This window comes from Etheostoma spectabile, chromosome 14 (genome assembly GCF_008692095.1).
Source record: "Etheostoma spectabile isolate EspeVRDwgs_2016 chromosome 14, UIUC_Espe_1.0, whole genome shotgun sequence".
NCBI classification, from domain to species: Eukaryota; Metazoa; Chordata; class Actinopteri; order Perciformes; family Percidae; genus Etheostoma; species Etheostoma spectabile.
The window spans coordinates 584315-608677 of record NC_045746.1 but is presented as its reverse complement, the minus strand read 5'-3'; the positions used below and the strand labels follow the sequence as shown (position 1 = coordinate 608677).

Sequence of the window (24363 nt, the reverse complement as noted above, 5' to 3'; positions counted from 1 at the left end):
GTAACTAGCGATCAGTCGGTTTTGAGGCGGTATGAGAGTCTCGTACAGAAAACGGCACTGCCTCTGTCGCTGCCACAACAACGTTTTATCTATAACACTATGAGGGAAAAAAAATTAAAACACAAACCCTGAGCTGCCCAGGAGTTTGTGTAACAGCTGAATGCTTGCCAAAGCACAGTTGCTTTGTCTTGTCAGAAATGGTTGTTTCAGTGACACTCACACCGCTGTACCACCCTGCGGAAAACCACTGGATAATGCAGCTTGAGGAGCAGGAACATAACATCATGCATACACAAATGGTGCACATTGGAGTGTACTTCTATCCTGGTCACAGTTACAAAGTAATGTGAACAAACCTCAAGAGATTGATTTTCCCATTTGAAAAATCTGCTTCCTGATTGGTCTATCTTCCTATGTGCAGAAATCATCAATAGTTCACGAGCTGCCTACCAGCAGGCCTTGGATATCAGCACCAAGGAAATGCAGCCTACACATCCCATCCGCCTAGGCCTCGCTCTTAACTTCTCTGTCTTCTACTACGAGATCGTCAACTCACCCGAGGAGGCCTGCAAACTGGCCAAGGCGGTAAGAACCGTCCTCTTCTCACATTAGTGATTTGTTTCTTTTTGGTTCTAGTTCCATTTGGTTTTGCCCTCCTAAAAGATGAATTGTCCTCAATCTGGTGAAATGTATGAGGTTAACATGGTTCTGTTGGTTTGTAACAAATGAGTTTACTTAAAAGCAGAGGTGTTCATTTTGGTGTTTGACTGAAACTTGCTCCAGTCACAGTGTCCATCCAGTATGGGGGTTGGATACGAGAGGAATGCTACAGGCCTTTTTCACCGCAAGTTTTAACTTCTCATAGTAGCAAAAGTACAGGTGCTGCTCATTGGTTTACAAAATTCCAAGAATAGTCAAGGTAGAAAAATTCCATGGGAATTAACCGGAACAGACGTAATCCAATAATTTGCCAGATAAATCAATTCTCAAATAGATACAATGTGTCATTGTATGTGTTAACTTCTCAATCAGCATACTCAATCAAGCTACTACCCCCACACAGCCAGCTGGTGAACTAGCCAAAGGTGGTAACATGTTATAGACTGTGTGCTACGGGCTACTATCTGCTGGTTAACTGAAATATATCACAAAATATATTTCTCTCCTGTGACTAATAGACGGTGCAGTAGTGTGGGTGTAACAATGCACGGTGTAGGCAGTGCATTGTTTCAATTAAATGAGCATAATTTAAACCAGAACATACTATAAGACCTAGTATTGCTTTATGTGTAGCCATATGTGCTTTTATGTTTAGATCTTAAGACCTAAATATTGTCTAAGGACCTGTTAACACGTTCCCCTATCCTAACAGACCTTTCATTGTTGAATTATAAAGGGCAGGTGTACTGAAAAAATAACCCAATTAAGCATACACTGTCGTAGCATCAGTTTTAAGGTTGTCCCCAAAGATTGGAGCTATGGTGCTGTGCCACCATAAGTGTTATAACAATGAGAAGAACCTGTGTTTCAAATGTGTATTTCTGTTAAACATTTATTTTGTGCAGGCAAGTTTACTTCCTCCATCATTCTCAAAAATCTTGGAGAGCCCTGAGTTGTTGTTGTTGGCCTGCTACATTTAACTCAATGCTGTATGTTGTGGATTGTTATGGTCTTGTAACTTTTCACAACTTTTCAAATGTACCCTTTTTTTATTGAACGATATAAATGGCTGTTTGCTGTTTTTTCATTTTTTTTCTTATTCAAGTCATTGTCTTTTCATGTTTGCCCTGTAAGAATGTATTTAAATCCTCATGTCGGTGTATTTACAATCCTATTTGGAAACCTACACACTGGTATTTGGAAGCACTGATGGCTGTTTCTGTCTCGTCCAGGCCTTTGACGAAGCCATTACCATGCTGGACTCCCTCAACGGTGAATCCTACAAAGACAGCACCTTGATCATGCAGCTGCTTCGTGACAATCTGACAGTGAGTGTCTCGTCTTCATCTTCCTGCATGTCAGCGTTGTCTTATACTTTCACTTTCCGGCTCTCTCTTATCTCTGTACTGGTTTGGTTGAGTTTCTCATCACTCGTCAAACTCTAGTACTTACATCTTTGAGATGCAGAGTTTTTTGGTTTGGTTTTTGTTTACTGTGGTTCTTGGTGTACACTTATCCCAGCATCCTTTGCTTTATTGCAGCTGTGGATGTCAGACGCCCAGGGAGAAGGCGAGGGTGAAGGAGAGGAGACGGAGCAGGTAGCTGAAAAGAACTGAACTTCGGAAAAACAACAAGAAACACACATTTTTTACCTCTCACCAGCCTAAGTTGTGTGTGTGTGTGGTTGTGTGTGCACATACATGCACAGATATGTATGTTTACACTCCACTCACAATGTGTAAAGTACAGTATGTGTGTGCAGATACATTGAAGAGTGTGTGTGTGTGTGTGTGTGTGTGTGTGTGTGTGTGGTAATTGTATGAGCACCCCCACAGAGAAAAGAATGGAATAGATCTTTCTTTTGAACATTACTCATTGTGTCAACCAGTGGATGTTTATTTTTTGTTCTTTTGGTCCATGGTTAAGTCGAGATGAAATCCCTCCTTAGATCCAAAACAGCCACATTCTCTTTAACCTTATCCACTGTAGCAAACTACTGCTGTTGCAGGAAACGCAAACAAAAACACCTCTAAATGTAATTTTGATAATTTGTATGTTTTTACTTGAACTCAACATTTACAATCTTTGTGACACTTAGGTCTACAAAATCCTTTTGAAGCACGTAAACTGTAAAAAAATAAATAACTGTCAGCGGTATGAATTTACTAAATTTTAGGTTTCATCTGACAGAATAGTGATCATATAGATGGCAGAACTTACCTCGGTAAAGATCTATTACCATATTGCTTGTATCCATCCCGCCCTGTCAGTGTCCAGCGTAGCAGGTAGTGTTTTTATGGATGGTACATGTGTCATGGCTCAGTGGGTTCTATGTGCATTCAAACGTTGGAAAGGTTTTCTGTATGAAAGGCCACTTGCGAAAACTGTAGTTAGACTTTAGTTGATCGTTTTCTTGAGAGGACTACATTGCATTTCACTGACATATTTTCACTCTCTGTGAAATGTTTAGACTATTATTTCCTGCAATTTTCCATAACACACAACAAGGTATAGACGGCCTAAGATAAAGTGAACAACTTGACAAAATGGCTCGATACTGTAACTTTTGATATTTTATCTTTTCAGCAGTGCAGAGGATACTTTTGCCATGTGCTTTTATGTGGCTTTCTACTCGTTTCTATTCAGGTGTTTTGTATTTTCTTTTGGTGTATTTTATTCCCTTTGACTCATGATTTGACTCCTGGAATGTATGTGGTTCTCAGTAGTATGGTGTGAGGGTTAGCCGTGCTTTGAAACTGGCAGTTTTTGCTTAGGATTTAGCTTGAACCAGGTGGTTTACAGTAACATTTACCTTCCTTGAAATGACATTGTGAAAAGACAAACTAAAACAATGCTAACTATAAACTGATTATTAAAGTAACTTGGTAGAAAGCTGCATTATGACCATTAGTAGTCAAAAGTAGTGCCAGTTTATCTATTACAGTACCTTGGTTTTAAAAAGATGGGATGCAGGATTCAGAATTTGCAAGTTAAACTCTGAGTACGTTATTTGGTTATGTGCTTTCATGTAAGTGGAATTAAAAACATTAAAATTAAGTGTGCTGTGCTGTTTTTTTTTTTTTGCCCACTGTACATGTGGAATGAAAATTATACATTGTATTAACGCATATAAGAAGTTGTGTTGGGCCTCTGTTGGTTCATCAGCTCAGTCTGCCAAAATGTACCATGTCAGCTGCTAACATCAAGACATCCTGTGATCATAGTGATCTGAAAACACCTATTTTAAAGCTAAGAAACAAGGACTGTCACCTAGGTTCTGGTGAATTAAAAATACAAAAGGAACTAAAGCATCTTGAAAGACGCAGAGTTCTGGTTTGATTCTAGATGGGCACAAGCTTTTTACTCACAACACTGCCCTCTGCGGATGGAGATGGCTTTGAAGGGCTGTGTTTGTGGTGCATGTGTTTGTTTTAAGATAACTGACCAACATCTTTTAATCTATCTACACAAACCTAGAAAATGATTTTTCCATCCCTACTGAGAAAACATTTGACTAAAAACCAAGTCCACCCTAACGTGAGAGATGACAAGATGACAAGTCTCTTAATTTGATGTTTGCATACATGTCAAACACTAATCTGCTCTTCACAGCCATGCCGATCATATCACACTGTTGTTAACCTTAATATTTATAGGCAATAGTAAGCCTATCACATAATTCAGTGACATCTGAGCAATTTAATTCTGATCAATGGCCTTAAAGATTGACAAATCCAGTGTAGTGAGTAATGTGGCTCTGTCTTTCATTTTCACTATGATAGCAGCTGATAAGGCCCATATGAGTTACACAACCGCATATGCTGTGATGGCTTAACATCACACTTCTGTAAACAGGATACATTTATAGTGTGAAGGATTTGTATGTGATGCATTGCTTCATATAGCATTTGCTAAACAACTATACACTCTTAACAAATGAGGAATGTCATGCGTTGTGTTGCAATAAAACGTCATTCACGGTGCATGACAAGCCCATGACATTCCCTGAGCTGGCTATTTAGCAGCGAGAATGTTTGTGTGATTATGGGCCGCATGCAGATCCTAACCACTGCGGCCGAATTCATGTCGTTTCCATACAGCATCACTAAGCAAATGAGTATTGCGGTTAACTCAGTAGGTCGATTTTAGCCTTTAACAATGCGTTTTTACCATACACTATGATTTCATCATCATGCGTACAGCTGTGGTCAACGCCCCTCTGTTGCTTTTTTTCAACTACACTGAAAGATGATTGGTCCATTTTGGTGACGCGTCCACTAGTATATATTAGACAACTTTCCAACGTTATCCTCCCCCTCAACCCCGACTGTCAGTGCTGTGTGAGTGCGTGTGTGCTCCTGAGCTCGCTCGGCACACATTCTATAAAAAAAAAAAAAACACAAAAAAAATTCAAAACGTAAAAAAAAACCCAAAAAATCTTTTTTCTTTTTGTAACAACGGTGAAGCTGGAGTAGACATTCGAGGACTGGACGGTAACGTATAAGAAGGGGCAGTCTAACATTAAAAACGAACGACATTCTTTTTCAGTCGACGTGTTACTGGTTCAGAAGCGAGGCTAAGGAACGTTAATTTGCTTTTATCATTGTGTCATATTTGAAGGAGTTTTAATGCCATTAGAAGCCAACATTGTGCCATTTTTATCATATTAATCTTCTACATTTTAATCAAAAACTCTTCAACTGACAAGCCAACGGTTAACGTTTAACGTTACCATCAGCATTCTGCCCCGAACTGACGTGACGTTAGTGTCCGTTGAGAACCAAGCATTCGAAAACTTTTTTTCGTTAGGAAAATCCGGCTTTGACCGAGTACTTTGCTAGCCTCCTTGGCCAACGATAATGAACCCCAGTGCTCCCAGTTATCCCATGGCCTCCCTGTATGTCGGGGATCTGCATCAAGATGTGACCGAGGCCATGCTGTACGAGAAATTCAGCCCAGCCGGAGCTATCCTGTCGATCAGGGTCTGTAGGGACATGATCACCCGGCGTTCCCTTGGATACGCCTATGTCAACTTCCAACAGCCAGCGGACGGTAGGTAATTTATTAAAAATAATGTGAAAAAAAATGTGTTTAAAAATGACAGGCGGTGACGAGTGAAAGCTAGCCTCTTACCACTAAGTTACACGTGACTGAGGCCGACATGTTGTCGGTAGACTGTAAGGTCTCCTCACTTGAACCTCCCAGCAGTGGCGTAGCAGAAAAGCACCACGTCGGCCCTGGCCTGCCTGTATGCCTGCCCCCCCCCCGCATGTAGCTAGAGATGTAGTAGCTAACAGTGGACAGTAACTGAAGTGCTACTGTGCTAGCTAGCTGTCAGATGAATACTAAATGCCTCTTTATCTCTGTTGTGTCAGGACAACTCCCCAACTGTTCAGCCTAAAGTGCTGACAACAGTTTAATTACTTTATCTTCCCAGAATGCTTGCCAGTCAACTTTGTTACGATATGAAAAAATAGTAATTACTAGTGTTAGAATATGTCAGCCCACATACCTAGAAGCCAAGTGATATATTCTCCACAAAACATGTTCTACATTCCCCTGATAGGAGCATACGTCTGCAGCCTTCTGTTTTTCTTGGGTGTGATTCTTTATGCTCTGTTATCTGTGCCAGTGTATGTAGCTAGTTAACTGTTACAGTTTTATAATATCCTGGTAATGTCATCAATATACCATGGTATTGTTTTGTAATCTATTTTCTTTTTTAGCCTTCCCTTCCTTGGTTTGTAGTTATTCAATGAATACTTATTGATACACAGCCGGTTTAAATGGCTTACTTGATAAAATACATTTATCGTCCAATTACAGTATTTTAATTATGTTCAGAGGCAACATAGAATAATAATAGAGCTGTAACAATAAGTGAACTTTATTAAAGGTGTCCTGATCTGAGTGGGCAAGCTCTCAGAGATCGCTAATGCAGTTGTGCTGACGTACTTATGACTGGAAAGGAAAGTAGATAAATGCTGCAAAATCCTACTGTCAAGCTGCCCTAGAGCAAGGGACTAAAAGGAAGGTGACATCATAAAGAATTAGCAGATGTAAATATATTAAAATTGTGGGCCATCTTTTTCTTTAGAAACTTTATTCCTTTTATTTGGATATCCTGCAACCCTTAAGCTCTAGAAACCCCCTCAAGACTGTTATATCCAGCACTTGAAGATTTAGATATACTAAATCCTCTGACTCCTGTGTTTCGTCCGGCAGCCGAGCGTGCACTGGACACTATGAACTTTGATGTGATCAAGGGGAGGCCTGTGCGAATCATGTGGTCGCAGCGGGATCCGTCACTGAGAAAGAGCGGTGTGGGAAACATCTTCATCAAGAATCTTGACAAGTCCATTGACAACAAGGCTCTGTACGACACCTTCTCTGCTTTTGGCAACATCCTGTCATGCAAGGTAAAAGACTAGCGGCCAACTACCCTTCTTGTTGTATCTAACCTGTAACCTGGATGGTCAACCGTCATTGTAATGTTGCAGCATTGTGAGTGCAGGTGTCATTTGCATGTGTGTGCTTTGTAAATGTCCTAGATTTGTTTGCATTATAGTTTCCCTGTGCCCTAAAATCAAACCATTAATGTAATAATTAAACACTGACCGCCATAAACTCTGGACCTAAAATTAATTGACTAATTAATATTAATTTCTAATATTAATTAGTACATTAATATCAGAAATATCAACTGTACATCGCTTCCCAGAGCAACTCTACAACAAATTAAGTTCATGGGAAGTAATAGATAGAAATGGGAAATAAGGTTTTAACAGTCACACAGTTGAAGAAATTCTGGACTTGTTTTTCAATACAAAAAACTAATAAAAAGTCAGTTTCAGAGAGGGAACTATAATTTTAGGTATGATCCACGAGGCAGTTCAGGTTTAATAAACTGCATGTGTGTGTGTGTGTGTGTGTGTGTCTGTGGCTTAAAAGCAGCATGTCTTTTTTTTCATTCTCTAAGGTGGTTTGTGACGAGAATGGCTCTAAAGGCTACGGCTTTGTGCATTTTGAGACTCAGGAGGCAGCCGAACGAGCCATTGAAAAAATGAATGGCATGCTGCTGAATGACCGAAAAGTGTAAGTGGTTGTTTTAACTAGTTTTAAACTGTGGTGCATACTAATGTGTGAAATGGAGGAAAAAAAGACTTTGTTCAATGACTCTTGGTCTGATTGAAGGTTGTACAATGATGCTTGAGCACTTTTCACAAGATGAGTGAATAGATTTGTGGCAAATGAAGACTACTACCCTATTATGTGCATAATTCAAATAGTGGGGCATTTAATACTACTTAAAGGGTTTTTCCTGCCTCCGAATAGACCTTTGGGGGGCTTACTGTTGTGTCACACAACAGTAAGCAGGATCTGTTTGCGTACAGTAAAGGCTGCGAGTCTGTTACCTTATTTGGCAGAAATCTATATGCATTTGCCTATTATTATTTATGACAAGTTGATAAACAAAATTATTATGCTTGAGTAAATTAAATGACTCAAAATTAAACCCAATCAACAAAACTGCTTTAAAAATTATACTAATATTAAAATACCACCGTTAAAATCACCGGGAGAGTCCGGCACAGCCTGACTCTGGACGGTCAGATAAAGATAAAGGGTTTGCCAAACTGAGATAAAGGGTTTGCCAAAAATTCCCCTATGTAGGAAAAACCCTGACTTAGAATAGGCTTAATGATGCTGTCATAGTTCATACCATAGACTGTATTTAAAGATGGACGCTTGATAGCTCCCAAAACTGAAGTCAAAACATCTCAATTGTCCCTGGTGGCTAGTAGTAGTAGTTGTAGTAGTAGTAGTAGTAGTATAATGTCATGATTAACAGGTGTGATTGACTTGCGTTTGTTTTGCCGGGGCCTCCATACTGAGGCTCCACCGTCTAGTCTATATTCACAACCTTCCACTTCAGGGATTGCTACAGTGCCGCAGGAAATTCTGCCGGATGCATGTCTTTAGCCGATTGGTTAGATTCAGGCATGAAGAGTGAGATTGGTTAGTGTAAGAATACCAGGGTAAGGCAATTGGAGGCAGAGTAGGGCGGGTCATGCATTCGCCATCCCAGGAAAAGAAATCTCACATCCGGGACATTTTGGCTTCACTTTTGTACAGTGGGAAGAAGTGGAGATGTGTTGTCCATTTTATACATTTTGATTCATACAGGTTACTATACTACATACATCATTGGCTTTGCAGTTTTAGCATTGCTATACATGTATATTTTATTTAGATAAATGTCCATTTCAACACAGATTTGTAGGTCGCTTCAAATCTCGCAAAGAGCGCGAGGCTGAGCTGGGTGCCCGAGCCAAGGAGTTTACAAATGTCTACGTTAAAAACTTTGGTGAAGACATGGATGATGAGAAGCTGAGGGAAGTCTTCAGTAAATACGGTCAGTCAGGGTATCCATATTTCAGGTAGCTCTTTGAAATTAGTCTGCTACTGTTCATACATTAACAGTGTTTTCCTCTGCGGTAAAACATTACGGGGTCAAATATAGTCACTAAAGTTGGTCTCTCTGTTGTTTAGGAAACTCCATGAGTATCCGAGTCATGATAGATGACAGTGGAAAGTCTCGAGGCTTTGGGTTTGTCAGCTTTGAGAGACATGAGGATGCCCAGAAGGTAAGAGTTTTACCACCTAGAAACGTCCACCATTTTTTAACACCGTTAGAATAAAAAGGAAGTACAACTTTATTGTCCAGCCGAGGCAGGAAAATCTTTTTTGGTCTCATCAAAACAGATAAAAAACATCAGATTACAGATAAAAACATTACATTACATACATTAATGCAAACATACACACAGTGTACTATATTATTTCTATGGTAAAGGGTGCAGATTAGTGCAGCTTATACATTAGGTTTATTGCACTAGGTATAAAAGGTCGACTAAGTTTCTTGTTTGCTACAGGCAGTGGATGAGATGAATGGAAAGGAGTTTAACGGCAAGCTCATCTACGTTGGCCGTGCCCAGAAGAAGGTGGAGCGACAGACGGAGCTCAAACGCAAATTTGAGCAAATGAAACAAGACCGCATGACTCGCTACCAGGTCCATTTCCTCTTTCAAATTCACAAGGCCTTTTTGTGCCAAAATAATGCCTCATAGTTATATAATTAATCCATTCCAATCAATCACTTCAGTTATATCATCTGGTCAATATTGAAAGGCTGCAGCTTTGTCAAATTCAGTGCTCCCTCCTTGGTAGGTTGCACTGGCCAAAATGGCTGCCACAGTGACTCTGTAGTTCATGGGCCCCACATTTCTTCACCATGGATTCTGGGGATAAATATGTATTACAGACAAATAGTTTAGATACACAGTAAAGTGACATTTTTTTAGTCCATTGACATTGGATTATTTCTGCCCAAAATGTAGTGTTTTCCAAAGTAAACACAAAAGTTAACATTACCTTTGTCTTATTTTTAGGGTGTTAACTTATATGTCAAGAACCTTGATGATGGAATTGACGATGAACGTTTGCGAAAGGAGTTCACACCGTTCGGCACCATAACCAGTGCCAAGGTAGGAGCTCAGCTGCAAATCTTCTGTTTTAAAGATGGCTAAGAATTGACTTTAATTTACCGGTGTCCAGATTATTTCATTTGTTTCATTTGACTCTCACTCTCAGGTCATGTTGGAGGGTGGGCGCAGCAAAGGTTTTGGCTTTGTCTGCTTCTCGTCCCCAGAGGAGGCCACCAAAGCGGTGACAGAAATGAATGGGCGCATTGTAGCGACTAAGCCGTTGTATGTGGCCTTGGCCCAGCGGAAAGAGGAGCGTCAAGCCCACCTGACCAACCAGTACATGCAGCGCATGGCCAGTGTGCGTGCAGTACCAAACCCAGTCATCAATCCCTATCAACCAGCCCCACCCTCTGGGTATTTCATGGCAGCCATACCTCAGGCCCAGAACCGTGCTGCTTACTACCCAGCTGCTGGGCAGATAACCCAGCTCCGCCCGAGCCCACGCTGGGCCACCCAAGGTGTCCGGCCACAACGTGAGTATTTTGTCCCTTCTGAGTTGTCATTTTAAAAGCACATTTGTTTGTAGGCTACTTGTACATAAAGCCACTGTTTGTTTTTGTTTATTCATAGACTTCCAAAACATCCCGGGTACTATGCGTCCCTCAGCACCACGCCCTCAGACCTTTGGTGCCATGCGTCCGGCAACCCAGGTGCCCCGCATGATGTCTGCACAGCGTGTCGGTCAGTCACCTATACTTAATCAATAGTCTGTCTAACTGTGCATCAAATACAGTTCAACTGTGTGGCTAAGCCTGCTACCTGTCTTTGTATTTGTTTCTGTCCCCCATTTGGCTTCTCTTGCAGCAGCTCAGACCATGGGCCCCCGGCCAGCCACTGCAGCTGCTGCAGCAGCCGCTCCTGTGCGGGGACTCCCTCAGTACAAATATGCCGCAGGTGTCCGCAATCCCCAGCAGCACATGCCTGCTCAGCAACAAGTCACCATGCAGCAGGTAGGAATTAGCACATTAGTTTTTTTAAGCCAAAATTGCTGACCAATTCTGCCCTCCACATGAGGAAAATGTTCCGCTTGGATGTGCAATCAAAATGGATTTTTAATTCCCTGCATCCCTCCCCTCAGCCTGCTGTCCATGTTCAGGGACAGGAGCCTCTGACGGCCTCCATGCTGGCCGCTGCGCCACCACAGGAACAGAAGCAGATGCTGGGTAAGTGTCAGCAACAGCTCTTCGTGACCACATATCATGTTAGCGTGACATAACATTCATACCCTGCCTCTCACTGGACACGGTATGTATACCATTTCAACTTTCCTTTTTTTTTTTTTTGTTCCTCCTTCATGCAGTCTGTGCCACCTCTATCCCCAGCTAAGAAAACCATACCACCACTATACCTGCTGTACTGTATATTGTTTATAATACATGTATTTACATGGTGTTGTCTCAGCAACTGGCCCTTTGGGGTAGAGCCCGATATATCGGAGGAACGATATCATTGGCCAATATTAGACATTTCCGTGTGTGCGTGCGTGCGTGCGTGTGTGTGTGTGTGTGTGTGTGTGTGTGTGTGTGTGTATATTTAAAAAAATTAATTATAAATAAACGGATGGTAAACTGTGTTATGAGCGTTGGCATTGCTTGTCCACCAGAGGGCGCTCTACAAGGTCCCTGTGGGCAACACTGATAAAAAACGTTTTGTTATGTTTTCATTAGGGACTTTAAGTTTGTATTTTTATACATTTTATTTATCAGAACTTTAATATATTTTGTTGTTCTCTGTTTTGTTGTGACAATAAAACAAATGATCTTATTATTATTATTATTATTATTTTTAATATCTGTTTTGTTACGTGTTTCGGGATTTTTTTTTTTTTAAATGTATATCGGATTTTTACATAACCAAATATTTGTACCGGTATCGTCCTTAAAAATCCTTTATCGGTCTGGCATTACTTTGGGGAGTGATAATTACATTCTGTATTAAATCCTCTGTGTCTGTCACTCCTCTAGGTGAGCGTCTGTTTCCTCTGATCCAGAACATGCACCCAAGCCTGGCAGGGAAGATCACTGGCATGCTGCTGGAAATTGACAACTCAGAGCTGCTCCACATGCTGGAGTCCCCAGAGTCTCTCCGCTCAAAGGTAAGTACTTAAATTCATTAATATTGACAACGTTCCTTTGGTTGCGTCTCTGAAGGGTTCACCAGGACTAAATATAAAAAGGACAGCAAAATGCAGAGAGCACTTTCTGTTCTTAATATAAATGTCTGAGGAAACATTTCCACCAAAGGATGTGAGCTTAAGTGCAAGTATGCATCTTCAATAGTTAGCAGCCGTTTTTTAAGATACACGAAAGGTGAAAGCTGAGCTCTTTTGAAATCCCACCATGATGTTGCAGTGTTGCTAACATTCAACAATTTGTTCTTTGCAGGTGGATGAGGCGGTGGCTGTGCTTCAGGCCCACCAGGCAAAAGAGGCCACCCAAAAGACCGTGCCAAATTCAGCTGGTGTTCAGAGTGTCTAAGGTATGACTAGTTTTCCAGAGCTAATTAAACAATAAGAGGAGAGTGTTGACAGAAGATTATGGCTTTTCATGATAACATTGCCATAATAAAAACATGTCCCCCTAGTATTTAGTATAGAGAAAAGTTAGACCTCATTAGTGATTAGTGTAACTGATTGAATTATTGTCTTTTGTTTTCACAGGAGCTGGGAACCGCGAGACCAGCTTCACCGATGGACAAAAAAATTAACAGTGAAAAAATTGAAAATACATAAAACAAAGTAAAAAAAAGTCAAATGATATATTAAAAAACCAACAAAAAAACCAACAATGGAAACAAGTCTCCAGCCAGGTCTATAATAAACAGAAACACCAGGCCTGGTGTGCTGAGTTAAAAAGAAAAAAGAAACTAAAAAGAGAAAAAGTTTAAAACCAAAAATGATCAGTTCATGAGGGGTTTTAGAGAATTCTGTGGCAAAGTAAAATTGAAAGCATTCCTTTCCGCCATTTTATCCCTTTTAAATGTTTGGGCTGTAGGGGGCTTGGGCTGTTATTGTCAGATTTCCCTTGACCTTTGTCAGATTTCCCTTGACCTTTGCTTGCTTAAATAAAAATAATAAAATAATCCAAATGCTTCTGTTGTTGGCTGTAAGTGAAATTACAAATACTGACAATCCGCCTGTTCCTATAACTAATACCAACTTGATCTTGGTAAGAGTTTCTAAATGTGTTTGCCTAAACCAAATAATTCAGATCTCCAATGGTAAAGTGTTCAAATTAGACACACACACACACACACACACACACACACACAGAATTGACACAGTGAAGTTGTGTTTAATTGTGCTTTGAGACAGAGATGATAATGTCAACTATTACTGAAACACATCTTAGGCTCCTGGACTTCTTCCTGCACTTTCAGGCTAGCCATCAGATGCAAGATGGTGGTGTGGTGGCACATTGCATCTCTCTTAGTTGTCGACGGCCTTGGTCTGCTCTGTCAGCTTCTGGAAGATGGACTCCATTTGCTGCTTGAAGTTATCGCTTTGGAGCTGAGCCTGCACGCTAGCGGCCAGGGGCTTGATCTGCTCCTCGACGCTGGCGGAAACGGTCTTCAGCTGCTCCTGAATCTGAGCGAACAGGGGCTCCAGCTGAGTTTTCTTGTCCTCCATGAAGGTCCTGTAGAACATGATAACATGATAAATCACCATACGTAAAAATCATAAATACACTGGTTTTACTTGCACATTACAGGGCTGTCTCTGTTAGGATCATGTGTCCTGGGTTACTGAAAATCAGGTCCAATTTTTATAGTGTGTGTGTATATATATATACATATATTATTATTACTGATGCAGTAACTACTCCGTATACAGCTTGGTAGTTCAATATATAATGAATCATATATTCCTACACTAGATATAGATTATGTTAAATCTTAAGGAAGTCTCTGAAAGTACAAGCAAAAAGTAGCATAACATGGAAAAGTACAAGTACTTTGTACAATACTAATGTGAAAATGGTGCTAATGCTGAACTATTTTTACAGGTTTCTCTGTGTGGATATGTGCAGGCCTTCCATAAATATTGAGAGGTTGTAGAAGTTGCAACTTGTGGATTGGCCTTTATCAATGAACAGGGTTCAGTGTGGTCAGCAGCAAGTAGATTTGCGTCGTTGGGAACGCGAGTCATGGCTTTGCGTGTCGAGGCTTTCCTGTACTCACTGAGCCTGGTTTGCCAGGTCCTGGTTGCCTATAATCTCAGTCAGGTCCTGCACCATCTTGTTCTTCATCTCCTCAAAGTACCGACTGAGACTGTCAAGATTGACAGCATCTTGTGCAAAGCTTCCTGTGGGTTTCAAAGACAAAACAAAATCAATAATTAAGTAAAACTGTAATAAACAAAAATGTAATCAAATTTGGAGAAGTGAAGGTCATACCTTGTGCAAGAGCAAGCAGAACAACGGCTGCGATAAGGGAGAATTTCATGGCTGCTGAGTGGAGTAGACCTTCAAAAACAAACCTTTTATTATTCTGTATGGTTAATAATGATATCACCTGATGTCAATATGCTTCATGTTCCTCTGTCTCATGTTTGCTCTTTTGCAGTTTAAACCTTCCTTACAATTTTCCTTTTTAAATGAAAAGAAAAAGACATCTATCCATCAAGACGTTTTATGAAGTTTTTTTTCCGAAGTTGAATGTTGCGCAATCAGATGTCCCGCTAATTAAAGGTTCTCGCATTTTCTATCAATGCCAGGCCGCCTTTTTCATCATGAGGTAATCCATTAGTAATTTGTATTCCCCCGCATGTTTGTCCAAATGCCCACATGTTAACTTGTAAACTTTATCTGGCTTATCAGAGACATCGTGTCCACAGATCCAGAAAAAAACTAGTAGGTTACGTGAACCTTGAGTTCTCAGTAATTGTGTCCCCAAGGTTACACAACGAACCTCTGTGTTGTTGATCAATTTTATTTGTCACATGAAATCATTCGGGGTAAAATTCCAGTGAAATGTTATACCATTTCATTGCTTTAATTTAAGAGCAAAACAACTAACATGATTTTTAAACTGCTACACCCCAAATATACTCATCTGCTGTGGGAAAGACTGTTTTCATAGGGTTGTAGCCCATGTCGATTAGAAGCTTTTATTTTTGATCATCCACTTAGGTGCCTGGAATTGAATTTGTTAAAAAAAAAGTTGTTCCTCTTTAAAATTAAAAACATTTTGTTATAATTTACTACTAAAATATGAAAAGGAACTTATTACTTCCATTAGTTTAGTGTTCATTTAGACCATGCTGGAGTCTAATGTGCTGCTTTGAACTAAACACCTCAGTGCTGAATGTTTCATTCGTTCATTTATTTAATCTTAATAAACTTTGAATTAGGATTGAATGCAATTAAAGAAATAAACAAAAAAACATAAATTGACTTGTCAAAGGGCATCATACACAGCAGTATGTGATCCACTAGTGTCACAGTCCTCATGTGAGGGGGCCCAAAAAAGATGTTAGAATGAATAGCTGCGGCTGCCGGTTGAGGGCCCATAGAGAAAGCCTTTCTACAGGGCCCAGAATTTTGTGCTACGCCCCTGGTCACAGTTAGGTTAAATGGCATATTAGTTGTAAGTCTAGATGTTGTTACTACATACAGGTAGGGTCCTATCCATGCACTAATGGAGAGATGTCAGAGTGAGGGGGCTGCCCATGGAAGGCAGTTGGGGGGTTTGCTGTCATGCTCAAGAGCACTTTTCCCAGGAGATGAACTTGCACCTCACCAGCTACCAGTCCACCACCATCCTTTTGGTCCACATGTGGACTTGAACCGGCAACCCTCAGGTTCCCAACCCAACTCCCTATGGACTGAGCTAAAGTTAGCGCCAATAAATACTTATAAAAGATTGAAAGGGATTAAGACTTTTAGGAGCAAATCCTACACATAGCTGGTTGTTTACACAAGTGTTTTCCTTTAAAATGTATTCAAATTCAATCTTCCCTCTGCCATCGGTTTCCTCATTAAATATCTAAGTCGTACTAAGAAACAGTTTACTTTTAATAAGTTACAGCAACCATTTACAGTTTTTTCATTCAAAATACTACTAATGGTTTCAGTGTATCAAATGCAGTTTAAGCCCATAAGAACATAAGATTAACAGACTTAGACTCACCTGTAGTGCAGGAGAATTTGGAGCGGAGGGTGGCTTCCTGTAGGACTCCCACGCTTCTTATAGTCCCGCATGGTGATGCAGCCCTGTCGAAATGTAAATCTGATTGGACAAGATAAAGACACAAAACGTTATTATTGGATGTTTGTTTCTTTAAGGGAATCACAGCATCACTGACCCTTGTTGCTCATTCTGCCACCTGGCCAAACTAAACCAAAGTCCAACAGTCCCTCTGCTGACTGTCTAACATCAGTGTGCATCTTATCACATTGATTAAATAAAACACTTAATCACCGGTAACAGCACCATCATTAGGACAGCAGCAACACGCCAGAACTTTTAATATTGCCACATCATCTACAACCAGTATGACAACAGATAGACAGTTGTGTTTTTACTCTGCATTTCAGTGAACTATTGTGGTTGTAAATTCATTCATATTTAATGTTAAAGCATGCACTTTGTAACTTTTGTTTAGAAAAGTGACTTATACATTCTTCTTTTTATTATTATTAGTGTTATACAATCAAACTTCATGTAGATGGTTATGTGCTTGTTGTCAGTCATTTACTTTTCAATTTTTTATGGTATTTGTATATAGCACTAATGATCTCTGATTGATTGATTGAGGGGATCTGTGTTGTTTTAATGTTGAGGTATAAGTATTTGTATAAAAGTCTGTTTAGATGTCACAAGCTAGGCTACAAATGCTGTGGTATGTGGCAGTAGTCCATGATATGTGCCTTTCCCAATGGGAAAATTAACATTAAATGAAAGATAGAAATGTAAGCATGCTATAAAATGAAAGTTGTATATTAACAGAATTTATGATCACTCCTAAGAGATCATTGTAAAGGCATTGACAGCATTTTAATAACACAGATCATTATAGTCACAGAAAAGCATTGTTTCTTGGAAACCATGCTAACAGTGGCTCTAGGGATCTGTCGGCCCGCCAGTTTGTTGCAGACTGAAATATCGTAGCCTGTTAGACTAACTGTTAAATGGACTGCTACAAAATGTGGTACAGACTTTCATGGTGTCCAGAAGATGAATCCTAACGACGTTGAAGATCTCCTGACTTTTCATTTAACGCCTCCAGCATGTTGATATTTGTATTTTTTAGTGAAGTATCTGAACAACTATGTGATGGATGGCCATGAATTCTGGAACAGGCGTCCATGCCCCTTAGGATGAACTGTGATCACCCTGATCATCTCATAATTTATCAGGTCAACATCACAATGAGTCCATACCTGCAAAACTAATGACATTCCAATCAGCCTCCGCTGTACTTTGTGCTTTGTGTTGAACTTTAACTTTTAGCTTAAATCAGCTGCTTTAGTACAGCCTCACAGAGCTGCTAACATGGCTGTGGACTATTGTTTTCTACTTACTTACTTACTTTTTATATACTGAACTTTAACCTTGAACTTCAATTGTGAGGATGTACTGTATGTCTGCCTAAATAGGTATTAAATTAAAACGTAGAGACCAGTCACCTGTTTTAGTAAATAAAAAACCTTTTGTTTTGACATTTAAGACGTATCAGTTTAATTTAATGGACAGACAGAAAGTACAGGATTGACAACTAGTCTCTAAAAAGAAAACAAGAGTTGTTTTTTCTAAAAACAGTAGGGTCTCTGTCAGCTGTCCTTATGTATGACACTCATGAATGTGGATGTAAACCTTCTACCTTTGGTTTGCATCCAACAGGGTGTAATTGCTACTAGTCTATCTTTATAGCTGTTGTAAAGTAATTCATTATTAGCCCCACTCCACCCAAGTCAGTAATTAACAGTTCGAGGCAGCCGATAAATACGAATACGGGGAAAATACCGCAGAAGTGAACAAAAAACAACACAAGCTGTTTAATAAAACTTGAACAACAATCCTATGAGTCTCTTTTATCTAGTGGGAAAGCCCTGCACTGGAGTTTGAAAAAGCAGATTTTGACTACAAAGCTCAGATCAAAACCAGATGTGGGAATGTATTCTCTCTGTCCAGAGGACTCCCCCTGGTGGAAACAGCAACAAGGTTGTTTACGTCTCTCAAACCCATCCTCTAAAAAAATAAAAGATTTGGCATGCAAGGCAGACACGGGCGAACCTGAGCGGGAGGAGGTGGTAAGAACAGTTTGGTATAGAACAAGAAATGAGAAGATATAAAGCAGAGAAAAGTTAACTGAGGACCTTTAACTTACAAAGAGCAGTACAAAAGCTAATGTCTAAACTCTAATGTTTTTAATCTGTAAAGTAACTACAGCTGTCACACACCAACCCTAGATGTTACTTTTATACACATATGGTGGAACATATAGTCACATTGGTAGCCTTGATGTAAAAAAATGTCATTACAAGTTAAAGTCCTGTAATAAAAACACCCTGTTAACTAAAAGTACAGTATTTTTTAGCATTATCAGCAAAATGTACTTAAAGCACTCTTTCTGCAGAAAAATGCCCCCTGTGACTGATACATTACTATATATTACATGATTAGGTTGTTTCTATAGCCTTAATGTGTAAACAGCACTTTTATGATGTAGCTGGTTGAGGTGGAGCTAGTTTGAACTATATACAGTTAAGTATCCAGTGGACCCCAACCTAGTGGTCAGGGCCTCCTTCAAAGGTTCACAAGATGAATCTGATTAATCGTGAGATGATGAATGAAGCTGGAAAGAAGATTTCACTTTTAAGAATTTGCTCCAATCTGTGTTTTTTTGTGAATTATTGGAGTGTTTGACTTCAAATTGTTATTTAACTGAAACCATCTGAGAGTTTTAGAGGGGAAATGTTTTTTGGCTGTAACTGCTAACAACTCATAGGCCTACTACACCTTCTGCAATTGTTTTTATGGAAAATCTTAGTAGCTACAGCTGCCAGGTAAATGCAGCATAGCAGAGTAAGAAGTACAATATTTGACTCTGAAATGTTGTGGAGTGTGAGTGTGAAGTAGCAGAAAATGGAAAATCCTAAGTGAAAAACCTCAAAACTTTATTTAAGCAAATGTATTTTCCACTACTGGATTCTGTCAAAGTCAGACATCTGACAGGTCAGCTTACTGTGATGTTTAGGCTGGGTGTTAGTTATAATGATAGTAATTTGATCAACAGTGAGAGAAAGAAAAGATGAAAAGAAATGGGGTATGGGAGGAGGGAGTGGGGGTGAGTTAATGGCTGCAAACAGCAGCACACACACACACACACACACACACACACACACAAACTACGCAATAGAAAACAACTGGAGAACAACATTAGTGTCCAAATGTCACAGCTGCATAGCTGAGGTTATACTGATGTAATGAAAGGAGAGCACGCCCTCCAGTGAGCCAAACATTCATTACAATTGTCACAAATTACTGATTTACCTTTGTGTTGTTTACTCGAAGGTAAAGAACAGGCCACATCTCAAATGTTAGATTTATGTGAAATGTTCAGACCCTCTGTCTACATGAATTGTTTTTGAGTTAGAATTTAGTGTTTTTGTTGCAGATTCAGCTTTGAAAAAAAGATACTGTTCATGCAAATGCTCCACAGTTCTTCCTCCACACTCATCTGGCCTGAAACCAGACCACAGAAAGAATGAAAAATTACACAAGCTCCAGAAAGTCGTAAAAAACATTAGGAAGCTCAAGAGGAGGTCCCATTTCCTCTTCAAGTCTTTGGTGGTCCACTTACTCAAATAAATCCCAGTTAGGCCTACTTCAAACTTTCCTTATCTGTTTCAAAGGAGGATCATCATTGTTTTCACCCTTTTATCGAGTAAACTTAGCTACTTCTTTTCCAAGTTTTAATGACATGCTTCAGGCTGCAGAGCTGGAGATGTAACCCACTGTAGTTGTACTCTGTTGGTGCCAGAGAACAGGGAAGGCTCAGATTTCTTGGCTTGATATTTCTTTGACTTTCCACTGCTGCATTCAGGTGCTATAGAAAATGTCGTAGTTATGACAACAGAGTGCACATAACTGAACACACTACATAGCGAAAAAGTGGAATTTTCTACTGCCCGTCACCAAAATGTGACATTAAGGAGTTATTTTAAGTAATCGTATCAAATCATTAAACTATCTGTTTCACATCTTTGCCATTTGACCATTTTAAAGGGGAATTCAGTAAGTGATTATATTGTCCGTTTCTATTAGTCACTGCAACATAATTGTAATATCTTTGGTAAAGTTTATAATTGAGTCAAATATTAAAAGCCTTATTAACAGTTTAAACAAACAACTTTTAGAAATCTCTGGTGACTGCAAGCTGTGTGATGCTATGGAGTGCAATTTGCTTATCTATAGATCATACAACAGCATCACCAGTTACCGTAGAGTAATGTCTCTTACTAATGTCAATAAAAAACAAAACGTTACAAACTTTACAAAGCGAACTAACGCTGGCCTGAACTAGGCTACAATAACTAAGCACACCACTCACACAAACATGGGCTACAAAACAAAAACAAAAATATGCGTAAAATATTAGCGAACAAACGCACTTTACATGCCTACATCAAAGCACACAGTTGACTAAAAACACCCTACATCCATTATTTCGGATTTAGTAAATGGCAGATAATGCAATTAAACCAAAGACATCAATGGCCAAACGTGCAAAAAAAGTGTGATGGATCGTTACCACAGAGGTTGTAGAGTACGAGGGATCCTTGAAGGCATCCCTTGACTGACAATCCCGCAGTCTAATCCAGAGAGTGAGGATGCACAGCAGCGGTGACATGTATCGAATGAACATCGGCTAACTTCTTCTTTCGGCTGTGATTGACAAAACCCTGCAAACACTTTGTTCCATAGACAGTTGTTCACCCAGTCCTCAGAGACCATTTTTAAACCTGAAACCGCTGGGTCGGTCGGTACAGATTTAATCCAGACCGGGATTTCGCAGACGTTACGTTGGGACAATGGAATCTAACGTTATGCCGGACAGTATCCGCCCTCAGAGGCTGCAGCCAGGCATTGGATTCGGTTTAGGACCGACCGGGACCCTCCGCTCCTCTCTCCGGCCCGGGGTTACCGTCCCCATCGCGCCGCTGTTGCCCTCCCCGGCCTCTCTAGCCGCTTCGTCCGGGCCTCCTCCGCCGCCGCCTCCGCTGCAGCTCCACAGCCTGTACGGCGGTATCGGAGCGGGGCTGGGGCTGGGGCTGGGGCCGGGGGCTACCGGGCACTGTAACCCGGGGAACCCGGCGGTGCTGAAGGAGGCGGTGGAGGCTGTGGTCCGCAGCTTTGCCAAACACACGCAAGGTTACGGAAGAGGTAATGTCCAGTGGTGATAATGTTCTGTTTAATGTGGAGATAATGTTGTTAATTTGTGTATTATTGTTCGATTTGAACTTTGAGTTTTGAGCAGAACGTCACTTTTAGCTGCGCCATTTGTTTCGAAGTGGATTAGAAAAAAAACATGCTGCATTCCTGTAATATTCATGTTTGGCTACACAGTCTCCAATAAACCGACTTTATATTGTTTTACCGTGCATTAGGGTGATTATCACCTATTACAACATCACCATAAAGTTTTCCTTTGATATTCATACAGTAGCCTGGCTTCTCTCACTTCATTACAGGATTAAGTACCACAGCTCTGAAGGATTATATTTACGAACAATAAGATGTTAAACCTATAATAAAGCCACATTAAATTCATATCGTTTTTCAATGGACAAGGTAAAATACTGATCCTGTAATGAGAACTGTAAAAAAAAAATAAAATAATAATAATAATAACAGCAAAAGAAAAGTCAGGGGCTTTTCATGTTGTCAAAGGCAAGATGTAATGGGTAAAATCAGGTTATCGACTTTTTATGGACCAAAAAAAAAGTTAAACCACCTTTTTATATTTAAAAATATCTTGAGTATTATCCAAACTGTAGGCTACCTCTTAGTAAGTACCAGATGGAAGTACTTTTCACAACTAGCCTATTTTACTTTGTTTTATTGAGAGAAAAAAGCATGAATTACTGTGATACTATAAAATATAAATACTTGTTTGCTCATATTGAATAACCAATGGTAATAGTTTACCCACCTTTTTATTTTATTCTTTATAAAATCTCTTTGTTCATTACTTAAGCACACTGGCAAGGGCTATGCATAAAACTATTAGACCAAAAGCTGCTAATGTTGGCTGTTGGATCTAAAGAAGTGTTCCTGTCTGCTGCTAATAGGATTTATTTCTAAAAGATTGTCCCTCTGTGCTCCTGACTAACAGCCTCCTCCCTCCTCTAGGCTACTTAACACTGTCTACATTGGAAGCACAATAAAGACTGTTTAACAGGGTTTTATGTTTTTGTCTTAATGTAGCTCCAATTTTGTGATTTACTCTGCACAGTTGGAGTTGGGCCAGCACCATTGTCACATGTATATCCACTATCTTCCAATATATCCCGTCGTTTTTTCTTATCACTGTCCTAAACCCTTTAGATAGGCCTACTTAAAATAACTTTGTCAAGATTTGGATTGATTTGTAGCCTACTGTGGGTTTCCCCTGATCAAGGGAAACTACTCTAAATTTCAGTTAAATGTAATGCATATTTTGTACATCCCATGGCTTATCAGGTTAACCATTGGAAGCATAATTTTGATGAATTATATGTTTGAAAATGTTTTAAACAGAGTACACAATGGATTCATATGTGAAAGTAAAATCACAGAGAGCAACTTTTACTGTTAATAGTACACAAACTGCTGTTTTAAATGGTACATAATTGATTTACTTTTGATTGGCTAACAACAGTGAGAACAGTTTATAATGAGCACTTTACTTTTACGCACAGTAAGAGCAATAACAACATATTTGGACTGCAGTTTAGTGATTTATAAATCTGATGTCACAATATATCTCAGATTGTTTACAGAAGCCACAATAGTCGCAAAGCTGCAGCCCTGAAACCCACCGATCGGGCTTCAGACTGTACGTGAGCGATAAGCAGGCTGTTTGTGTTCGTTTCAAACAGCGAGAGCTCAGCAGAAAAGTGGTTGGAGTTAACAGGAGTTAGTCTTAAATAATGTTGGCTGTGCTCTCATCTCCCTGCAGATCCAAACGCAAATAATCCTTTCTGACTCAGCCGCAGTATTTTTACTGCTTTTCTTTCTTGTTTCCTTTTAGAGGACAGGAGTCAAACTTTCTCACATGAGCGCATAAAATGTAGAGTTGAGGGGGTGTTTCTAGAAGCAGCTCATCTGAGGTGATGGAGAATTTCCTCTGTGCAGCTACCTTTAGTGAAAAAAGTATTTGATCCCCTGCTGATTTTTTACGTTTGCCCACTGACAAAGAAATGATCAGTCTATACTTTTAATGGTAGATTTATTTGAACAGTGAGAGACAGAATAACAACAAGAAAATCCAGAAAAACGCATGTCAAAAATTTCAGAAAAGAAATATCCCTTTGTCAGGAATATTTCTGGCTCCCAGGTGTCTTTTATACAGGTAACAAACTGAGATTAGACGCACACTCTTTAATGGAGGACTCCTAATCTCAGTTTGTTACCTGTATAAAAGACACCTGTCCACAGAAGCAATCAATCAATCATATTCCAAACTCTCGAGGCCATGGCCAAGACCAAAGAGCTCTCCAAGGATGTCAGGGACAAGATTGTAGACCTACACAAGTCTGGAACGAGCTACAAGACCATTGCCTAGCAGCTTGGTGAGAAGGTGACAACCGTTGGTGTGATTTTTCGCAAATGAAAGAAACACAAAAGAACTGTCAATCTCCCTCGGCGCGGGGCTCCATGCAAGATCTCACCTTGTGGCGTTGCAATGATCATGAGAACAGTGAAGAATCAGTCCAGAACTACACGGGATGATCTTGTCAATAATCTCAAAGCAGCTGGGAGCATGGTCACCAAGAAAACAATTGGAAACACACTACGCCGTGAAGGACTGAAATCCTGCAGCGCCCGCAAGGTCCCCCTGCTCAAGAAAGCACATATACATGCATGTCTGAAGTTTGCCAAGGAACATCTGAATGATTCAAGGGACAACTGGGTGAAAGTGTTGTGGTCAGATGAGACCAAAATGGAG

General features: G+C 40.0%; 4 protein-coding genes, 1 long non-coding RNA gene and 1 other non-coding gene across 8 annotated transcripts in view; 4 read left to right on the top strand and 2 right to left on the bottom strand.

Annotated features, from left to right (window-relative positions):
- The window catches only part of LOC116702182 (14-3-3-like protein), a 9020-nt gene extending 5306 nt beyond the window's left edge, over positions 1 to 3714 (top strand). For both annotated transcript variants that reach the window (XM_032536335.1, XM_032536336.1), the window contains exons 4-6: positions 422 to 585; positions 1893 to 1988; positions 2202 to 3714. In XM_032536335.1, the coding sequence (XP_032392226.1) occupies positions 422 to 585; positions 1893 to 1988; positions 2202 to 2276 (335 nt within the window). In that variant the 3' untranslated portion in view covers positions 2277 to 3714. The remainder of the gene's footprint in view (positions 1 to 421; positions 586 to 1892; positions 1989 to 2201) is intronic.
- Positions 3715 to 4959: 1245 nt separating this feature from the next.
- Positions 4960 to 13074, top strand: LOC116702179 (polyadenylate-binding protein 1A). 2 transcript variants are annotated; one of them, XM_032536332.1, is made up of 14 exons: positions 4960 to 5712; positions 6886 to 7079; positions 7640 to 7755; positions 8937 to 9076; positions 9214 to 9308; positions 9597 to 9734; positions 10113 to 10208; positions 10315 to 10681; positions 10779 to 10889; positions 11016 to 11158; positions 11287 to 11371; positions 12173 to 12303; positions 12593 to 12686; positions 12868 to 13074. In XM_032536332.1, exons 1-13 carry the CDS (start codon positions 5520 to 5522, stop codon positions 12683 to 12685), a joined length of 1902 nt encoding a protein of 633 aa, XP_032392223.1. In that variant the 5' UTR covers positions 4960 to 5519; the 3' UTR covers position 12686; positions 12868 to 13074. The 2 variants fall into 2 exon arrangements, with proteins under 2 accessions (XP_032392223.1, XP_032392222.1); XM_032536331.1 differs by having other exon boundaries at positions 11013 to 11158.
- On the top strand, positions 9855 to 9991 carry LOC116702225 (small nucleolar RNA SNORA5). Its single transcript, XR_004335101.1, has one exon. It is a non-coding gene; the product is annotated as a small nucleolar RNA SNORA5 (small nucleolar RNA).
- LOC116702184 (uncharacterized) lies at positions 11478 to 12212 on the bottom strand. Its single transcript, XR_004335092.1, has 2 exons — positions 12116 to 12212; positions 11478 to 11618 (listed from the first exon to the last, which is right to left on the bottom strand). It is a non-coding gene; the product is annotated as an uncharacterized LOC116702184 (long non-coding RNA).
- Positions 13075 to 13490: 416 nt separating the features above from the next.
- Positions 13491 to 23378, bottom strand: LOC116702183 (type-4 ice-structuring protein LS-12). Its single transcript, XM_032536337.1, has 5 exons — positions 23362 to 23378; positions 16338 to 16420; positions 14603 to 14671; positions 14388 to 14511; positions 13491 to 13843 (listed from the first exon to the last, which is right to left on the bottom strand). Coding segments are annotated over exons 1-5 (486 nt in total). The 5' UTR covers positions 23364 to 23378; the 3' UTR covers positions 13491 to 13635.
- The window catches only part of lix1l (limb and CNS expressed 1 like), a 7594-nt gene continuing 4241 nt past the window's right edge, over positions 21011 to 24363 (top strand). Inside the window, exon 1 of the mRNA XM_032536334.1 lies at positions 21011 to 21596. Within this exon, the coding sequence (XP_032392225.1) occupies positions 21245 to 21596 (352 nt within the window). The 5' untranslated portion in view covers positions 21011 to 21244. The remainder of the gene's footprint in view (positions 21597 to 24363) is intronic.